The sequence below is a fragment of the Ovis canadensis genome, chromosome 24, assembly GCF_042477335.2.
Source record: "Ovis canadensis isolate MfBH-ARS-UI-01 breed Bighorn chromosome 24, ARS-UI_OviCan_v2, whole genome shotgun sequence".
Taxonomy (NCBI): domain Eukaryota; kingdom Metazoa; phylum Chordata; class Mammalia; order Artiodactyla; family Bovidae; genus Ovis; species Ovis canadensis.
Window position 1 is genome coordinate 51,741,827 of NC_091268.1, and position 18,985 is coordinate 51,760,811.

At 41.5% G+C, this 18,985-nt stretch overlaps 1 protein-coding gene across 1 annotated transcript in view; it reads right to left on the reverse strand.

The window, feature by feature from the left end:
• Nucleotides 1-6,116: 6,116 nt before the first annotated feature.
• The window catches only part of LOC138429537 (cytochrome P450 3A28), a 32,872-nt gene continuing 20,003 nt past the window's right edge, over nt 6,117-18,985 (reverse strand). The window contains exons 8-13 of the mRNA XM_069571179.1: nt 17,714-17,841; nt 16,557-16,623; nt 13,338-13,498; nt 10,698-10,924; nt 8,242-8,404; nt 6,117-6,642 (exon numbers count right to left, since the gene is read on the reverse strand). Of these exons, the coding sequence (XP_069427280.1) occupies nt 6,535-6,642; nt 8,242-8,404; nt 10,698-10,924; nt 13,338-13,498; nt 16,557-16,623; nt 17,714-17,841 (854 nt within the window). The 3' untranslated portion in view covers nt 6,117-6,534. The remainder of the gene's footprint in view (nt 6,643-8,241; nt 8,405-10,697; nt 10,925-13,337; nt 13,499-16,556; nt 16,624-17,713; nt 17,842-18,985) is intronic.

An 18,985-nucleotide genomic window follows, 5' to 3' on the forward strand; every position in this document is an offset into this window, starting at 1 on the left:
AAGAGAGGGATATATCAGACAATCATATAGAAGGGAATTAATGAAACAAGAAGTGTGAGATGAAGGGAAAAAACAAGTGTCCTGGGGTACATTGCAGAAGAAAGGCAAAGCACTGGCCTCTCCTCATTGCTTCAGTGACTACTAACAAGTTTTGCTTGACTCTATGCTGGCCTCACCCAGGTGATTCTTTTTTTCTAAAAAATTAATTTATTTATTATAATCGGAGGCTAATTACTTTACAATATTGTGTGTGTGTGGTTTTTTTTTTTTTGCCATACATTGACATGAACCAGCCACAAGTGTACGTGTGTCCCCCTGTCCCGACCCCCCTCCCACCTCCCTCCTGGTGATTCTCTTCTTAAACCACAGACCGAGCCTGCTAATACATGGATCTTGTAACATTCCTCTGTGGTTCAAATCCTTACAACCACCTTCATCATCCCCAAGATAAAATCTTAGTGCCTCAGGGTAGAATCTCAAGACTCTTCTTCATCCGGCTAAGAGTGGCTTCTTCAACTTGGCTTGACCCATCTCGTCATGCATTTGGCCAGAGGGAGAACAGGAGAGAGGGCATTTCAGGCTGTGAGAATGGCTGATCTTATCCATCATTATCATTGTTGAGTGTGCTTCTCATTTCTTAGTTGCAAAACACAGGGTCTAAATCAGGCCAACTTTTTACTGCTATTAATAATAAGGAAATGATTGAATCCCAGACCCAACTAGGGACCCTCCTCTTGTAAGGTCAAGGTTTCACCCTGGTCTGGTCAACAGGGCTGGCCAGTGTGCAGGGCCTCTGGAAAAAGCCACTGGGCTTTGCAGGCACCATAGTGACCTATCTTATACTTGTTAGGGTACATCACTGGGATTTGAAAATTTTCGTTGAGGTAAAATTCATATGACACAAAATCAAGCATTTTAAAGTGAACAATTCAGTGTCACTTACCACATTCACAAAGTTGTGCTACCAACAGCTCTATCTTGTTCCAAAATATTTCCATTATACCACAGTAAAATTTGTGCCCATTAAACACTTTCTCCCCACTCTCTCCTCTCCCTAGGCCCTGATAACCACCAATGTAAATTCTCTCTTCACAGATTTGTCTATTTCTGATGTTTCACATAAATGGATGCAGGTAATATGTGGCCTTTTGTGTCTGGATTCTTTCATTCAGGTTTTCAAGGTTCATTCCTCTTACAGCGTGCATTCAGTACTTCACTCTTGCAATGGCTGAATACTATTCTATTTGTGGATGAAAAAATTAATGGTCCATCCAAGAAAGAAACAGAAAATTTTCTTTGAGCCAATCTGAGAATTATAACCCAAGAGACAATCTTTCAGAAAGTTCTGAGGACTGTTCTAAACATTTGAGGTCAAAGCAAAGTTAGGTAAATTTTTGAGTGAAAAGGTTGTGTATCAAATGACATATTGACAGTTTATGCGACCTAGATCTGCACCCTTACAAGATGAAAGGGATTGTTGTCTCTAGGAAGTCATCTTGCTGTCACCAGAGAAAACTGCTCTTGACATGAAGCAGGCATTCTTATGTCTTCTAAGAGGGCTGGTTAATGCATGTGCACGAGGTACCCTAAAGGAGAGGGTGGCCCAAATGTAGAGAAGGAATTTTATGTATGAAAATTTTTTCTTTTTTTGTTGTTGTCAACCTTTTTTGTTCAACCCTTTTATTTAAAAAAATCGGGATATAGTTGCTTTATAATATTATGTTTAGCATAGGGAGCTCAGCTTGGTGCTCTGCAGTGATCTAGATGGGTGGGATGGAGGCCCAAGAGGGAGGGGATATAGTATACAAATAGCTAATTCACTTCACTCTACAGCCAAAACTAACACAACATTGTAAAGCAACTATACTCCAATTAAAAAAAATTTTTTTTGTTTTGCCTTAAAAAGAAGTTTGTATCATTCTGTATGGATACACAACAATTTGTTTATCCATTCATCCACTGATTTTGTTTCCACCCTTTTGCTATGGGGAATAGCACTGCAATGGATATGAAGATACATGTATTTGAGAAACTGTTTTCAGTTCTCTTAGACATCTATCCAAAAGCGCAATTCTTGGAGTCATGTGGTAATTCTATGCCAACTTTGCAGAGGAGCTGCCAAACATTTTCCATGATGGCTGTACCACTTTACAATCCCACCAGCATGAACGAGCCATCCAATTTGTACACATTCTCACCAATACTTGCTTTTTACCTTTTTTATTTATAACCATCGTAGTGCTTGTGATGCAACAAGATTTCTAAAACTTTGATTTTCTGTAACTAAAATAAAAAATCCAAATGGTTAAGAATCTATAAGAATTTGCCAGAGATTGTTGTTGTTCAGTTGCTCAGTCATGTCCAACTCTTTGTGACCCCATGGACTGTAGCATGCCAGGCTCTCCTGTCCTTCACCATTTCCTAGAGTTTGCTCAAACTCATGTCCATTGAGTCGGTGATGCCATCTAACCATCTCATCCTCTGTCATCCCATTTTCCTCCTGCCTTCAATCTTTCCCAGCATCAGGGTCTTTTCCAATGCATGGCTCTTTGCATCAGGTGGCCAAAGTATTGGAGCTTCAGCTTCAGCATCAGTCCCTCCAATGAATATTCAGGGTTGAATTCCTTTAGGATCAATTGGTTTGATTGCCAGAGATAGAGGGGGAGAAAGGAGAGGAAAGAGTGTGGAGGGAACCTACTTCAGGAGGCCCCTGAGCCTTCTACGTGCTCCAGGGACACCTACGCTCTCTGCTATATAGACAGTTGGCTAGTAGGGATCCACAGAGCATGACTGATACGAAGGCCTTGGGTGAGTTATTTAAACCTTCTCAACCTCAGTTGCCTAAACTATATAATGAGAGTTAACAGCTTTCCTCCTAAAGGAGTGCATACCAGACCAAACAAGTCCCTGATCCATGACCTAAAGGGCTTGGGTCCTGGATCTCCAAGCTGGCCTTCTGGTGGCTTTGACTAAAGAGAACATGTGACCTCACCCATCAGATACCTGATCCTTAGCAGACCCTCTAGAAAGGTGCACTCATATGAGTTCATAAACCGTTAATTAGTATCAAGACTTCTAGAGTAAATACAAACTATTGAATGTCTTTTGTCAGCAAATTACAGTGAAAAATAATTAAAATTATTAGGAGTTTGCTGAGTGTGAACTCTTCATTTTTTCACTCCTTATTGGTTGTGTTTAAATGGCTCATTTACCACCTGCTGTGTATGGAGATACTGAATCAAAAATGTTTAGGACAGTATTTCCTGGATTCTAATTGGGGTTAGGGGTGTCTGTCCTGCTGTGTGAGTTCAGGGCCCTGAGTGGGACCTCCAGCCCCACGTTCCCCAACCCTATAGGTGCCAAATACCCCTGGGTTGAAATCCCTCCCACTCTCCTCCTCCTGGCTTGGGGTAGCAATTGTTTCTAGAAAGTTCCCAAACTTGAGTCCACTGTTGGTAAGGAAAAGACAAAATCCCAAAGGAACAAACAGGAGTAAGAAGAGCACATTCCCTACTTACAGACACAGAGTATTTATAAGATTCAGTCAAGACTTCCAGGCAGTTACCAGATTCCTTTTCCTGGGCTGAGTCATTCATTCCCACCCTGAGTCACTGGGAGTATTGGATGCTACTCATAACAGGCCACCCAAACTCTGGATAATCTCCCTGGGCCAAACTAAAGCTTATTCACCTGGGAGTTTGTACATCCTGGGAGATAGGACCAGTCTATGATGGGGTGCAGAAAGCTGGTTCTGCCCCCAACTGGGATCCACTCTGGATTACAAATCTGTCTCAGATTCCCTGTGGGACTGGGCTCTGCAGAAACCACATCTTCAACTCAGCTTTCCCTTCTGCCCTACTCAGGTCCCCGCATCCCTTTACTTGAGATCGCTCTCTCAGTATTTGTGCCAGAACCCCTGTATCAGGTTCTGCTTTTAAGGAACCCAACCTAAGACAGTGACTGAGTCCAAGCCAATGTGTGTACAGTGACATTCAGCTGAGGGACATAGAGGTCTTGAAATTCAGCGCAAAGTCTTTAGTCTAAGCAATGCAAAGACCACATTTACCCAAAGCCACTTGTCCTCATTTGCCCAAAGCTGCTGATGAGTCTAGACTCAGTCCTGGACAGTGCTGGGATTTTAAACTTAGGAGCTCCAGCTTCAGAGGCACCCATCTCTCAGTCAGAGTGTGGTGCTGCCTCCTTATAATAAAGCCAAACAAAGAAGACCAGGGTGAGAGATGGAGAGAGCTATGTAAGCCAAAAGGAGCCCTTGTGACCACGAGCCTGAACAAATAATCACAAACCTATGGAAGAGTCTGTTGAAAGATCTATTTTTCTTATTCATCTCAGAGCAAATTGCCAACCTGATAATTCATACCCCCGTATTACCCACAAACAACATCTCCTATGTGACCACAATATGACCTACAAGTCCGGAGGTTAATGCACATCACTAGCAGCTAAACTCAGAGCCCCAGACCCCCACCTGCCCAACCACGTCCTTGTAGCAGAAGGGACCACCTCCTGAACTACATTAGGACATCACCTCTTTGTGGTCTCTTTCATCTGCAACGTGTTCAGTCCATCTCTGGTTTCCATGATGTCGCCTCTTTCAAAGATTCCAAACCAGTCACAAACCAGGAGGAGGATGCTCCCCTACTTGAGTTTGTCTGACTCTTCAGATTTCCTGCCTCCTTGGCAGGATTATCACACAGGTGAAGTGAGTTCTCAGTGTGTCCCATCAGGTGAAGCGCCAGCTATTTATCCCATTCCTGATGCCGCTGTCTGATCCCTTGATGAAAGGGGTGTCTGCCAGATTTCTCTGCTCTGATGCTCCCCTTTCCCTCTATAATTAGTGGGCATTTGGAGCAGCAGTACTTTGAAGCTGTGAGTTTCCTCATGAAATTGCAATATATATGTATATTCGTACATACATATACATATGTATATACATAGTCCCCTCAGCTTGGCTCAGTGTCCTTTCAACACGTCCCCCTCAATGTTTACATTTCCCTGCTTTCTAGCCCAAGATGGTCCATCGTCATCACATACTTTCCCAACCCCGGAATCAGCCTTTTCTTTAAGGATCCCTGGTTCATTTCAGTGGAAAACGATATTTCTAATCCAAGGTCTGGGCACAAAGTGTGCTTATGGCTAAGAAGGTGTCCCTGTTTCTAACACACATTAGTGAAAAGCAGTAGGTATTATGTGTTTCATAGTTACACAAACATGAACACATACCTACTTGTCTATATCTGTATCCATCTGTATGGAAAAGCAGGTATTTACCTGATAATTCAGTTTCAACCCCTGACCAACAGGGTTTCTTCTAGTTTCTCCGCCTCTGAACCAGTGACTCCTTCTCTGACAGTGAGAATGCTGGCCTCCAACATCTTTCATATGTATTACTTGATCAGTCCTTCGCTATGAGCCCAATCCATGATCCATCCCTTTCCACTCATGATGCCCCCTCACCCTACAGGCCACCCTGACAAGTGAGCATTTTGGGTTCCCTCACCCGTGCCCGGCTGCCATCCCTGCGAACACCCTCCCCTCCCTACTCGGTCTCTGATTTGGAGCCACTGTCCTCCTCTCTGGCCCCACCCAGACGTGTGAGGCTGCCCACTTTCTGTGGCCCACCTTCGGGTTTAGGACTGGATTGTCCAGGAAGAGATGGCAGGCAGGGGAAGGAGAGGGGAGGGAAGGGGCAGGAAAGGGAAAGGAAGGGCTGTGTGCAGCTTCTGACCCCACTGAAACTGACCAGTGCACGTAGCCTGTCTCCCCAGTCAACCATCTTTTATTCCATGTTTACTGTGTTAAGATGGTTGGGGGTTGAGGGTGGAATACAAAGAGGTATGGAAAAATATGTGCTCCAAAAAAAGGTAGATTTAAACTAAAAGGGTAGATTTAAAAGGTAGATTTCTAAACACTGGGCAAAGTCGTAGTCAATTAACTCTTACCTATTTAATATGTTAAGATGGAGTTTTGAAAATGGCCCCGCCCACCAGCAATTGTGATAGTCAAAAAGTATTTGGTCACTGCATCCCCAGACTGAGCTGTACACTTCCACCCTAATGCGCACAAAGGCATCAGGTAATACTCTTGTAAACAGATGCTTATTGTCTTGCTCAATATAATGTTTTATTTAGCATATTCAAAATAAAATTTGTGATAGAAATATCATTCCAGTCACCATTTTAATTCTTATTTTCATTAAAGTCTGTTGATAAGATTGTTGAGAAATCTTCATTCTGACCAGTGCTCAGGAGGAGTAGATGGTACTAACTGGGGTGGATGGAGCGTGTCCTATGAGAACCCGTGAAGCTGAGTGGCACTTACTAATCGCCTCCTTTGTATGGCACATAGTATATAATGATCCAGGCAGGCAGTGAGAAAGCTGAATGATTATGCAGAATCCCTGCTCGCCATCAAGTACAGCAGGTGAAGTCCATCTTCATTTATTGGTTTTATCAAAGCAGGTCACGTCTCTGGTATTCTGAGATGCAGCTTCCTTCCAAACCAAAGTGAAAATCCTTAGAGAAAGTCAGGCTCCACTTGTGGTCCCAGGCCTCTGGGCACAACCTTTAGAATAACAGGTTGTTCTGGCTGCGTAAGTCCTTGAGTGTATAATTTCAGGGGGATCTGCAACAGTTAAACAAGCACATGAGAACCGATTAATGAAGCCCTGCTAACAAACAAACAAAAAAAAGCAAAGTCGACGAGAAACTGCTCTACAAATATCGGGCATGACTTAGCGACAAAAACAACAACAACAAAGCTTTCAGCATGATATATATTGGATTATTTTAAACTACTAGTTCTATATGTTTAGTAGATACAAGGGCAGATAAGGGGACAGCTAAGCTGTCTGTATTTCCTTAAATGAATTTTAATAGTTTACATCTTCGAGAGAGTTGGTTTATTTAACATATTTATAAAACATGTGGGAAGAAAGTTGCTCACAGTATTCCCTTATCATGTCCTATCAGAATTTAACTTCCACTTTTATCGAGATATAATTGATTTATAGCAGTGCATATATTTAAAGTATACAGCATAATTATTTATTTATATAGGTCATAAAATTGTTACCATGGTAAGTTTCGTTAACACTCATCATCTCATATAGAAAGAAAAGAAAAAGAAATAAAAATGTTGTTTCCCCTGTGAGAGAAGTCTTAGGATGCACTCACTTACATCATACGGAAATGGTAACAACAGCCACTGTGCTTTGCACGACAGCCCTGCTGCTGCTGCTGCTGAGTCGCGTAAGTCATGTCTGACTCTGAGCGACCCCATAGACGGCAGCCCGCCAGGCTCCGTCATCCCTGGGATTCTCCAGGCAAGAACACTGGAGTGGGTTGCCATTTCCTTCTCCAATGCATGAAAGTGAAAAGGGAAAGTGAAGTCGCTCAGTCGTGTCCGACTCTTCGCGACCCCATGGAGTGCAGCCTACCAGGCTCCTCTGTCCATGGGAGTTTCCAGGCAAGAGTACTGGAGCTGGGTGCCATTGCCTTCTCCGATGACAGCCCTAGTACTCATTTATAACTGAAAGTTTGTACCTTTTGACCGCCTTCATTCAATTTTGCTTGTCTATCTTTGATTCTTTATATTTATTCTGAGCTATGTCAAGAGGGATAGTGATAACATTCATCCCTCATTCATTCCACAAAATACCTATTTGAGCACCTATTCTGTATCAGGCTTGATACAAAGTCAGGCTGGCCTGTGTTCTTCTTGATTTAAATTTTAAGTAAACATACCGAGTATTTAAAATGTACCAGATTCTTAGGCATTATGGCAAAATTTTTCCATCAATTTTACTATGCAAGCAGTGGCTGAGACGTGCTGTCAGAAGAGCCTGTCTAAGTTCTGGTGGGAAGAGCATCACTGAAAAGTCACGATGAAAAGTCACTGCTCTCGTGACTGTGCACACACTTCCATCCAGTGAATTTGAAACCAAATTTAAAATCTTTCTTCCATTTACTGCATGGTGTGCAGTCCTGCCCCACTAGCTGCACTGACTCCAGATGACCTCTATAGTTAGGTCTTCATGGAGCTGCTGATTTAGCCCTCCAGTGATGATTGACAAGTAAAGGTTTCAGGTGACTCCAAACAGATTCTCTGGCTGATAGAAAAAGTTATCTTTTGAATTGATAACATGCCTGGATATATAGAGATCCATCAGTTAAAAAGCAACTCCCAATAAAATGTTATTAATGCAGAAAGTGAATTGCTGACCTGTGTTTCTTTACAAGGTATGAAGGAGAAGTTCTGAAGGATTCTGACGAGAGCGAGTTTTATGTTCATTAAAGCGAACCTCATGCCAAGGCAGTTTCGGGGTCCAGTTCCAAAAGGCAGGTAGACGTAAGGATTTATGCTGTCCTTGTTCTTCTTACTGAACCTGGATCCACAACAGTAGACGAAACAAGTGAATGAAACAGAAAAACCAGAAGAGCTGCAGGTCTGAGGTTTTAACTTAACTCTTGGACCAGTAGCATAAAGAGATTTCTGTGGGCTGGTGACCGAATACTGCTGTGGGGAGAAAGATAAGTTCCACTGTCTGGACCCTACAGAAGCTTTCACTCCTGTTGAGTTGAGGTAATGGTTATTTAAAGAAAATGTATCTTTAAACTGTAAATTTACGTTCAGGGTGGTGACATGTTCACTGTCTGAAAGGTAGTTAGGAAATGAATGTGACTGAAGGAAACATGGGTTCCTATCTCCAAGCACACTTACATCGCTCATGTGCTCATGGCGGAAGGAAGCAGGAGAAACATCTCTGAGGATTTAAATTGTTATATTTCATCTGCTTTCCCTCTTTTCCCTTCCAATCTCCATGTGTCATTGTCTCTCTGCCTCTCTCTGCCACACACAAAATGCTTAGGTCAGTAGAGTTATGTCAGCATGTGATGCCAGGCTTCTCTAGATAACCACTGATTTCCTTGTCTATCTGTTCCGCTAGCCTATAAATTCCTTGATGGTTAGATCTCTGTTTTACAAAAATTTGACTCCTCAGTATTTTAATATGTCAAGGAAAAATGTATATTTGGGGAAAGTGATAATAGCATTGTGGTGACATATATTTAAAAGAGTCCTTATTTTGAAAAACATTACGTAATATTTACAGACAATGTGACGAAATAATATGGAGAGAGAAGGGCAGCGGTGTCATGTGAATGGTGCACACATGGGTTGATGCTTCTTAAGCAGGGAAGAGACCCGTACAGATATACATTGTACAGCAGAAACCAACACAACTAGCAATATACTGCAGTAAAAACGGATCTCATAGGCTTGTGCCTATAGAACATATTTGTATATGTTTCAAATACACCCATACTTGTATATGTTTGTAAAATTCTCCATAATAGGCCTTTGTAAATATTTGGTTTCCCACTCCGTGGCCCAGTCCCTGACATACACAGGTAAGCGCTAAATCTCTGCTTGACGGCTGAGTGAATGAAAGGGAAGTACAGTGAGTGGTCTCTGGTTTTAGTTTCCTGATGCTGCAGGAGGGGGCGCTGCTGAGCTTGAGGGAGAAACAGCACCCCTGGTCCGGAACAAGTACTGTGTGTCACCGCTATGGTAGAACTTGGACGTCAGGGCAAACAAGACCACCTGTGGCCATCAGGGTGAAATGAAATGACAACCCATAGTCAGGGTGAAATGAAAGTCCAGATCCCAGCCAGTGCCTGAAAAGTTCATTCCAAACCTTGATCCCTGCACACGAAATGGGAGAGAATCAACTCTATCCAGAGTTCAAGCTGTGCCCAAACCAGACCTTCGCTCTTAATTCCTGAAAAGGATACTCAACAGCTCTCCAAGGAGGAAGTCTAGACGTCTAGAGAGCAGAGGACTTCTCTTTGGAAAGTCACTAAAGACTGAGACAGAAGGGAGCTGGCCCAGGCCTGCAGCCAAGACAGAACCAGGGCCCCTGGGTGCTCCTCCATCCTCATGGAGGATGCTTGAGCCACAGGGATGAGACCACTGGTCTCCAGCCTGTGCTCCCACAATAATAAGAGGAAACAGCAGCCAGTGTCTAAAAATTAGGAATGTGGGAACATGTGTGAATTCAGAGAGCTAGGAGAGAATAGAAAGGCTTAAAGGAAATAAAAAGCCTATACACCTGAAATAAGACAGTAGTAAGCTGGATGGCATCAGCAACTTGGACAAGAGTTTGGGTGAACTCCAGGAGGTGGTGATGGACAGGGAAGCCTGGCGTGCTGCAATTCATGGGGTTGCAAAGAGTTGGACACGACTGAGTGACTGAACTGAACTGAACTGAGCTGAAGGTAACTTATGGAATATGCATACAAACATATGTACATAGAATATTGTTTATAGTTTATTATTACATAAATTAAGCCATTTAGAACTAATATAGAAGAATACCACCCAAAGTTTCAAAAATCTATATATGCATAGAAAATTGTCCACAAGGACATACATTATTAATGAGGCCTATCTTACTGTATTAGGAATAAAGACAGCTAATAATTTTCTTTTTTCTAATCTAGTTTGAAAAATTCAACTCAAACAATGAACACAGTTAAAGAGAAAAATCTTTTAAACAATAAAAAGATATACAAGAAAATGGTTGCCTGGTTACCCATTTGACACCTATAATAAGAGTTGTCAAAACATGCAGGCACCAAGAAGGATGAGGGTGGGTGTCTCTTCTCCAGGGTCTGTACCTTTCGGGACGGAACTCCTCAGGCTCTGGCCAGAACTCTGGGTTGTTGTGAAGCACGAAGAGCGGCACCATCACTGTTGTCCCTTTGGGAATGGACACCCCGCGGATTTCCACATCCTTCTTACAGAGCCTCTCAAGTCTCCCGGCAATTGGAAACATTCTCAGACTTTCATTCACCACCATGTCAAGAAACTCCATCTGTACCAGGGCATCATAGGTGGGAGGGGCCTTGGAAGAGAATAACAGATTTTGACAAATTAAGATTTTGGATCAACTTTCAACTCCATCGATGTAGTCCTATTGAAATGTCAGGTGCTCCAGGGAATAATTTAAATCGATCAAGGACATTTATGGACATCTTAGTATCTATCATGTCCTTTGACCTCTCAAGGGCCCATTGAGATGTGGAATTGTGAGGACTTGGAAGATGCTGGGACAGTGCCCTAACCAGGGCTTGAAGTCCTGCACATTGTCATGCAGTGTATTTCTTTCTCAGGAGAACAAAAGTGAGCAATAGACTAAAAACCTTACTCTTAAGTGAAATAGGTCAAAATCACAGTTTCTTTTTGACAGTGAGGCCACGTGTAAGTACCAAGGAAAGACAATGTGTGAAAGAGCAAATCCCCTATTCAACATGAAGGTTCTCAGTTGAAGGCTCCTGACTGCTCATTCTTTTCATTATATGTATACAGTTTGGAAAGACTACATTAAACGAAAAGTCTATAAATAATTTTGGGAGAAACGAATTCCTTTCTAAACCAAATCTGCAAGTGAAGAATAAGACAGAGTGCTACCAGCAACACAGTTTCAGTTCTAGAGGAAGTTACAAGAGAATCAGAACCCTCAACTCCACCCTCTGTTGCTGCAAGAGTCCTCTATTGTCCCTGTAGGTGTGACCAGAAGGTTTGAAGGTCTAAATAAGCCACTCCAGCCCCAGGGGCCAGCTCTCCTCATACCACAAAGAACTCCAGTTTTTGCAGATATCTGAGACTAGTGAGGCTGGTATGTGGCTGTCACATGGGGTTATATTTAAGGGGCAACATTGTGGAGGATAAGAGTGGCTCAAGAGCCAACACCCTGGATCACAGCTTGACTTGATCACCACCAGGTACACGACTAGTGCCTGGAAGTATTTCATCTCCCTGTAGCTCAGGTATCTCATACGTTACATGGAGATAGATGGAGCTGACCGTCCAGAGGGCTGTGTGGCAGAGACACTCACTGCTCACCCAGCATCCATGTAGTCCCCGTATTTCCCAGGCCATCTGAAGTTATGGGAAACCAACTTTGCCAATGGGCTGTGAACTGAGGTGGTTATGTCAGTTCAGAGACAAAATATTTGAAAAGTCAGTGAGCAACTCTCAGGTTTCTATTCCCCAGATAACAAGAATGTTTCAGATAAGGCATTTACAAGCAGGTGGAGCCTCATCCTGTATCCCCAAGTGACTCTGCGGAGCAGAACGGCGTACTCATTCCTCCACTAACAATCCATGTTGGATGTATAGATGTGGGTTAAAAGTAAACCTTTGCTATGAAAGCCCCTGAGATTTTTAGGCTAATCTGTTACTGAGGCATAACCTAGACTCTCCTGACTAAGACTGAATTTTATGAAGGTTAGATTCATTCATAAATGGAAAGTGTTTAGATAGACCTAGATAGTAAGAAGTAATATTAGCCAATAGTGGTATTGTTATTATAAGTATTATTATAAAAAGAGGAGAACACAAAGCTTTAACTACTCTCTGTCTCTTAGTGACTTTTTCGTCTTATCGCACCAAGATAATCCCAAAATAAGATTTACCAGAGAAGACACAGCATCTGTAATTTAGGTAGGCACGACTATCTATCCTTATCTTGTATCTAACTCTGTGATTCCCTCCCATTCTCATTCAGGTTGCTCAGGTGGCTCACCTTGAATTAGTAGAAAGCTGGCTAGTGTGATGTGAGCAGCCTGTTTGAAAGTCACCCACAAGACTGGGCTTCTTGATCTTGACACCCACCATTGCCCTGAGCTGCAGACATGTGGAATACGAGACATGTGTAGAACATGTGTGGAGCTGAGTCAGCCCAGCTAGTTAGCCATGGCTAGCCTAGATCAGCCAACACCCAGGCCACAGCAAGTCCAGCCATAGTGGCAAAGTATCTGCCTGCCGTGCAGGAGCCGCAGGAGACACAGGATCGATGCTTGGGTTGGGAAGATCCCCTGGAGGAGGTCTTGGCAACCCACTCCAGTATTCTTGCCTGGAGAATCCTATGGAGAGAGGAGCCTGGCGGGCTACAGTCCACAGGGTTGCAAAGAGTCAGACATGACAAGCAAATTAGCATGCAGCATGCCTGCAAGCAGACACTAGAGCAATAGATGTTCACTGTTAGATGCCACCAAGATTCTGTGATTTTTTAACGTGGCATACAGTAATATGTGATATGCCAATACCAGCATTTTTTTCACAGTACCCACATTCCTGTGTGTGCAATGCATTATCTACGTTTCCCCTTTGTTTTGTACACCTAGATCCTTCTTAAATAGCACAGGTAAAAAATTTGAGGCTTATGCTTTCTGCAAATATGTTCAAGAAGCAGCAAGAAGGCATTTTTGCTAAGGCTTCACCTTCCCCCTCTCTCTGCAGGTATCATCACTCACCTTATTGGGGAAAGTCGCATCAATCTCCTCCTGCAGCTTCTGCTGGACATCAGGGTGAGTGGCCAATTCATATATAATGAAGGAAAGAGAAGTGCTAGTGGTCTCATAGCCACCAAAAATAAAGATAGTAGTTTGGGCCACGAGTTCTACATCAGACAGAGCTAAAAGGAGACAAGAGACATTTTATAGTATATAAAACACATCAATATAAAACATCACAGTTTAGATGATGAGAAATCAAATGAAACTGCCAAATGCATATGGGGAAAATTTAAAAGCAATTAGAGTCAAAATGGGAGTGTTTTGTATTCTCAGTCTTTCAAGGGAGGGGAAATACATATACCTATGGCCGATTCACGTTGTTCTATGGCAGAACCCAACAATATTGTAAAAAAATTACTGTTTATAATAGCCAGGACATGGAAACAACCTAGATGTCCATCAGCAGATGAATGGATAAGGAAGCTGTGGTACATATACACAATGGAGTATTACTCAGCCATTAAAAAGTATACATTTGAATCCATTCTAATGAGATGGATGAAACTGGAGCTGATTATACAGAGTGAAGTAAGCTGGAAAGAAAAACACCAATACAGTATACTAACACATATATATGGAATTTAGAAGGATGGTAATGATAACCCTGTATGCGAGACAGCAAAAGAGACAAAGATGTATAGAACGGACTTTTGGACTCTGAGAGAGAGGGAGAGGGTGGGATGATTTGGGAGAATGGCACTGAAACATGTATACTATCATGTAAGAAACGAATCGCCAGTCTATGTTCAATACAGGATACAGGATGTTTGGGGCTGGTGCACAGGGATGATTCAGAGAGATGATATGGGGTGGGAGGTGGGAGAGGGGTTCAGGATTGGGAACTCATGTACACCCGTGGTGGATTCATGTTAATGTATGGCAAAATCAACACAGTATTGTAAAGTAAAATAAAGTAAAAATAAAAATTAAAAAAAGAGAAAGAGACATGTGTACCCCAATGTTCATTGTAGCACTGTTTATAATATCCAGGACATGGAAGCAACCTAGATGTCCATCAGCATATGAATGGATAAGAAAGCTGTGGTACATATACACAATGGAGTATTACTCAGCCATTAAAAAGAATACATTTGAATCAGTTCTTTCTTTTAAAAAATATAAATGGATTTATTTTAATTGGAGGTTAATTACTTTACAATATTGTATTGGTTTTGCCATACATCAGCATGAATCGACGAGGTGGATGACACTGGAGCCTATTATACAGAGTGAAGTAAGCCAGAAAGAAAAACACCAATACAGTATAAGTAAGTAAGTGAAGTCGCTCAGTTGTGTCCAACTCTTTGAGACCCCATGGACTGTAGCCCACCAGGCTTCTCTGTTCATGGGATTCTCCAGGCAAGAATCCTGTAGTGGGTTGCCATTTCCTTCTCCAGGGGATCTTCCCGACCCAGGGATCGAACCCGGGTCTCCCATATTGCAGACAGACACTTTAACCTCTGAGCCACCAGAGAAGCCCAATACAGTATACTAACACATATATATGGAATTTAGAAAGGTGGTAATGATAACCCTGTATGCAAGACAGCAAAAGAGACACAGATGTACAGAACAGTCTTTTGGACTCTATGGGAGAGGGCGAGGGTGGGATGATTTGGGGGAATGGCATGGAAACATGTATAATATCATATAAGAAATGAATCGCCAGTCCAGGTTCGATACAGGATCCTTGGGGCTGGTGCACTGGGATGACCTGGAGGGATGGTACGGGGAGGGAGGTGGGAGGGGGGTTCAGGATGGGGAACACGTGTATGCCTGTGGTGGATTCATGTTGATGTGTGGCAGAACCAATACTATATTGTAAAGTAAAAAAAAAAAGAAAGAAAGAAGAGGCAAAGAAAGAGAAGGAAACTCTGAGTTGCAGGTAGAAGCAAAACACTGATGCTGCCTCAATTCAGTTTGTGGAGGGTGCTGGCTATTCCAGCATGCATCTCCTATAGTCTATTAATAATCAAACCATGTTGAAAAGTTAAAAAAAAAATAAAGGGAACCAGCTGTTTTTTGAAAAAACAGCTGATTCCAGAGCTACTCAGGGGTAAGAGAAACCTGGATTGTCTTACATCAGAAAGTGAAGAAGTTCTTAGAAAAAGATAATTTAAAGGACAGTGGAAACTCTGTATGCACTGATGGTGCATCCTTATATATTTGTCAAAACCCATGGAATGTGTAATACTAAGAATGAACCCTAAGGTCAACTATACACTTTGGATGATAATGATGTATTAATGTAGGTTCATTGATTCTAACAAATGCACAACTCTGGTGTGGTCTTTTGATAGTGGGGGAAGATTGTGTGTAGTTGGGGCAAGATGTATATTGGAAATCTCTGTACTTTGCACTCAATTTTCTTATAAAACTAACTATTCTAAAAATAGTCCATTAAAAAAAGATTTAAAATGAAGTGAGGAGAAAAGAAAAAAGAATATAAGATCCTACTTGAAAAAGCTCCAGTGGACAAACCAGAAAGAACTGGAGAATCAGAATGAGAAGTGATGTAAGAGAGTACATGAGATCATGCTATATAAATACAAATGAACAAGTAAGCCAGCAAGAGAGAACGGAGAGCTTCCCTACAAAAGAACATCAACTGATGAATCCGGAAGAATGATGGGATCAGAAAGTCATCATGTTATACCTGTCATGGTAACAATGGTTTCAGCCAGAAACCATCCATGTGTGATAAAATAAATAGGTGACAATTTGAAGAGAAACAGTGTATTTCCAGTCTCAAAGGCTTCTCTCACAAGTCATTTATTAATTACAAAAGGGAAAAAATAATCTCTAGAGTAGAGTAAGCTCTATACAACCTTAACCAAGAGTTCCAAGTTAAGGGCACCAACAGTGGGGCAATGTGGATCTGGAGCAGCCTGAGAATCGATATTAGAACAAAGCTCCCCAGAGGTTCAGCGGCAGGCGATCCGCTGACCATGACTCACTTCCGGGCCTGACATCCTTGCTATACTTGCCCTTTCGAGCTCTGAACAAAGTTGTGCCTGAAAACTTCCAGGAAGTGCCACAGTCTACTTTCTGTACAAGTGTCTTTCTTCAATTTGGCAGAAATTCTCACATGCTTGGAAAACTTCCTGCACATTTTGAGAACTGCACCCTACCTATGTGCCTTCCCATGGTGGCCCCTGGGAAGCTCTCCATGGTTACCTTTATGGGTGTCAGTTTCTTTGGAATTCTGAGAGTTAATCATTAGCTGAAGTAAATCCACTCGATTCTGGAAACAGAAAGAGAAATCAATTTTAGAAATTACTTGTGAAGATGGAAATAAATCAGGAGTGTATATTTAACTTCTTTCCTGAAAATATGGCCCCTTAAAGAGCAAGATCTAACTAATATTGCCTGAGTCCTCAGTGAACACAGCCACCCACCTACAAATCTTAGAGACCATGATGCTTCCCTGAGAGAAACCCAGCCATCACGTCCAACCGGTTTTTTGTCCTCACTCTCTCTGATCTTTGGTTTCTTTGACTTTTGAAACAGCTTCTTTTTTAAAAAATATAAATTTATTTAATTACTTTACAATATTGAGGGAGAGGGTGGGATGATTTGAAACAGCTTCTTAACCAGATAGTTATCTGCTGTCTCTCCTGTCACACCTGTTTGCTCAGGAACAGGTCCATGACTTCAATCCTTTTCTCCCCTTAACTTTAACTGTTAATGAATGGACACACAAATCAACTCCCTCACATTGCATAGGTCACCAGCAGATTTTGCAGAAGCATCTACAAACTCTTGACCCTCCCAGGACTCTACACATTCTTCAGTGACATCCTATAAGCAGCCCATCTCTCCTAACCTGCAGACAACTTTGTGCTGGCCTCACGGCCTCATGAAGGCCAAATTGGGTTAACCCACTTGCGGCTTCATTGGCCAGAGAAGACACCCGCTTGCTTCAGACTATGACAGGGCTCAACTTTTTAAAAGACTGCAATGTATCAGGCAGCTGATGGAGTCTTTCATCAGACAACCTATAAAATGTGAGGCTTGGCATTGAAGTAATTCTTTACCAAGCTAATATTTGGTGAAATATCAGTAAAATTATTTTTAATCGGTAACTCTTGTCTCTTATATACTAATTAGCACGCTTTTCACTGTATTTAAACTGCTCTCTGGTCATACTCTCATTTTCTTCCCCATCCTTTTCCTCTTCCATTGCCCCCCAAATTTATAGAACCATCCTATTCTATACTCCATAGTTTTCTACCTATCTTTTAAAAATGCAAAGATGCATATAAGTCAGATGTACACAGCGCAAAAAATTATCAAAAAGTGAACACCCACTTGTAACCACCACCAGACTTTACCGTTTGTTTATCTGTGAGGCGACTTTCTTTAATCTTCTTTACAGATTTTGTGAAAAAGTCCACAGTACTTTTTGGAAACATAGTAATGTTTAATAGTTCAAAAACTGGGTTGAGAAACGGAAATAATACTGCAGGGAAGGAATAAGATAAAAGGAAGCTCAGTGAAAATGCAAATTTTACTTTGCATTTAGCAAATGTAGTTTACCTTTAGCAAATATAATTTGCTCTATCAATCAAAAGAGTAAAACTACCAGGATATTCAATCATGACCCATTGCCTCTAGACCTTTGCTCAGACTTCCAAGTCAATGACTGATCAAGGCCAAGTCCACATCTAGGGACCATCACTATAGTAGTGAGATCAGTGGTTCCCTCTGCATCCTTGGACTGACCAAAGAACAGGATTACATTCCGGCACCTCATGGCCTTTAATTCTTGGACTAGCATCTCTTTGGATAAACCAGACCAAAATCTGTTACTTCAATTAATTGTGAAGTTTAAAGAAAAATAGTCATGATCAAAATAGTACAGTATGTGTTTTTCTACCACAATGGAATAGAATTAGAAATCAATAATGGAAAGACAATTAAGAGATACACAAATATGTGGAAATTAAATAACACACTCCTAAATAACCAATGGGTTGTAGAAGACATAAAAAGGGCAATCAAAAATTACTTTTAAATGACTGAAAATGAAGACACACTATATCAAATCTGATGGGACGTAGCAAAAGCAGTATTCAGGGAGATATTTGTGGCTGTATGTTTAGATATTAAAAGAACAAAGATCATAAATCAAGAAGCTCAATTTCCACCTTTACACTCTGAAAGGAGAAGCACAAACAACACTTAAAGTAAGTACAAGGTAGAAAATGGTAAAGAGAAGTGAAGACACTGTAATGAGTAGGAGATTAAAAAACAGTGGAGAAAACCAGTGAAACCAAAAGTTGATGCTTTGAAAGATTTTTTTAGCTAGACTGGCCAAGAAAAAAGAGAAAATACTCAAATTGCTAGCAACGAAAATAAAAGAAGGGAGATTACAAATGACATTTTAAAAAGTACGGAGACTATAAAGAAATCTTTGTATGCTCAATATCTTATAATAACCTATACTGGAGAAGGACTTGGGAAAGAATATGTGTGTATACACAGCTGAATTACTTTGCTGTACACTTGAAACTAACACAACACTGTAAACCAACTTTACTTCAATAAAAAAGTAATCTATAAACAACAGTATGAGAATAAATTAGATCATTTAGATAAAATGG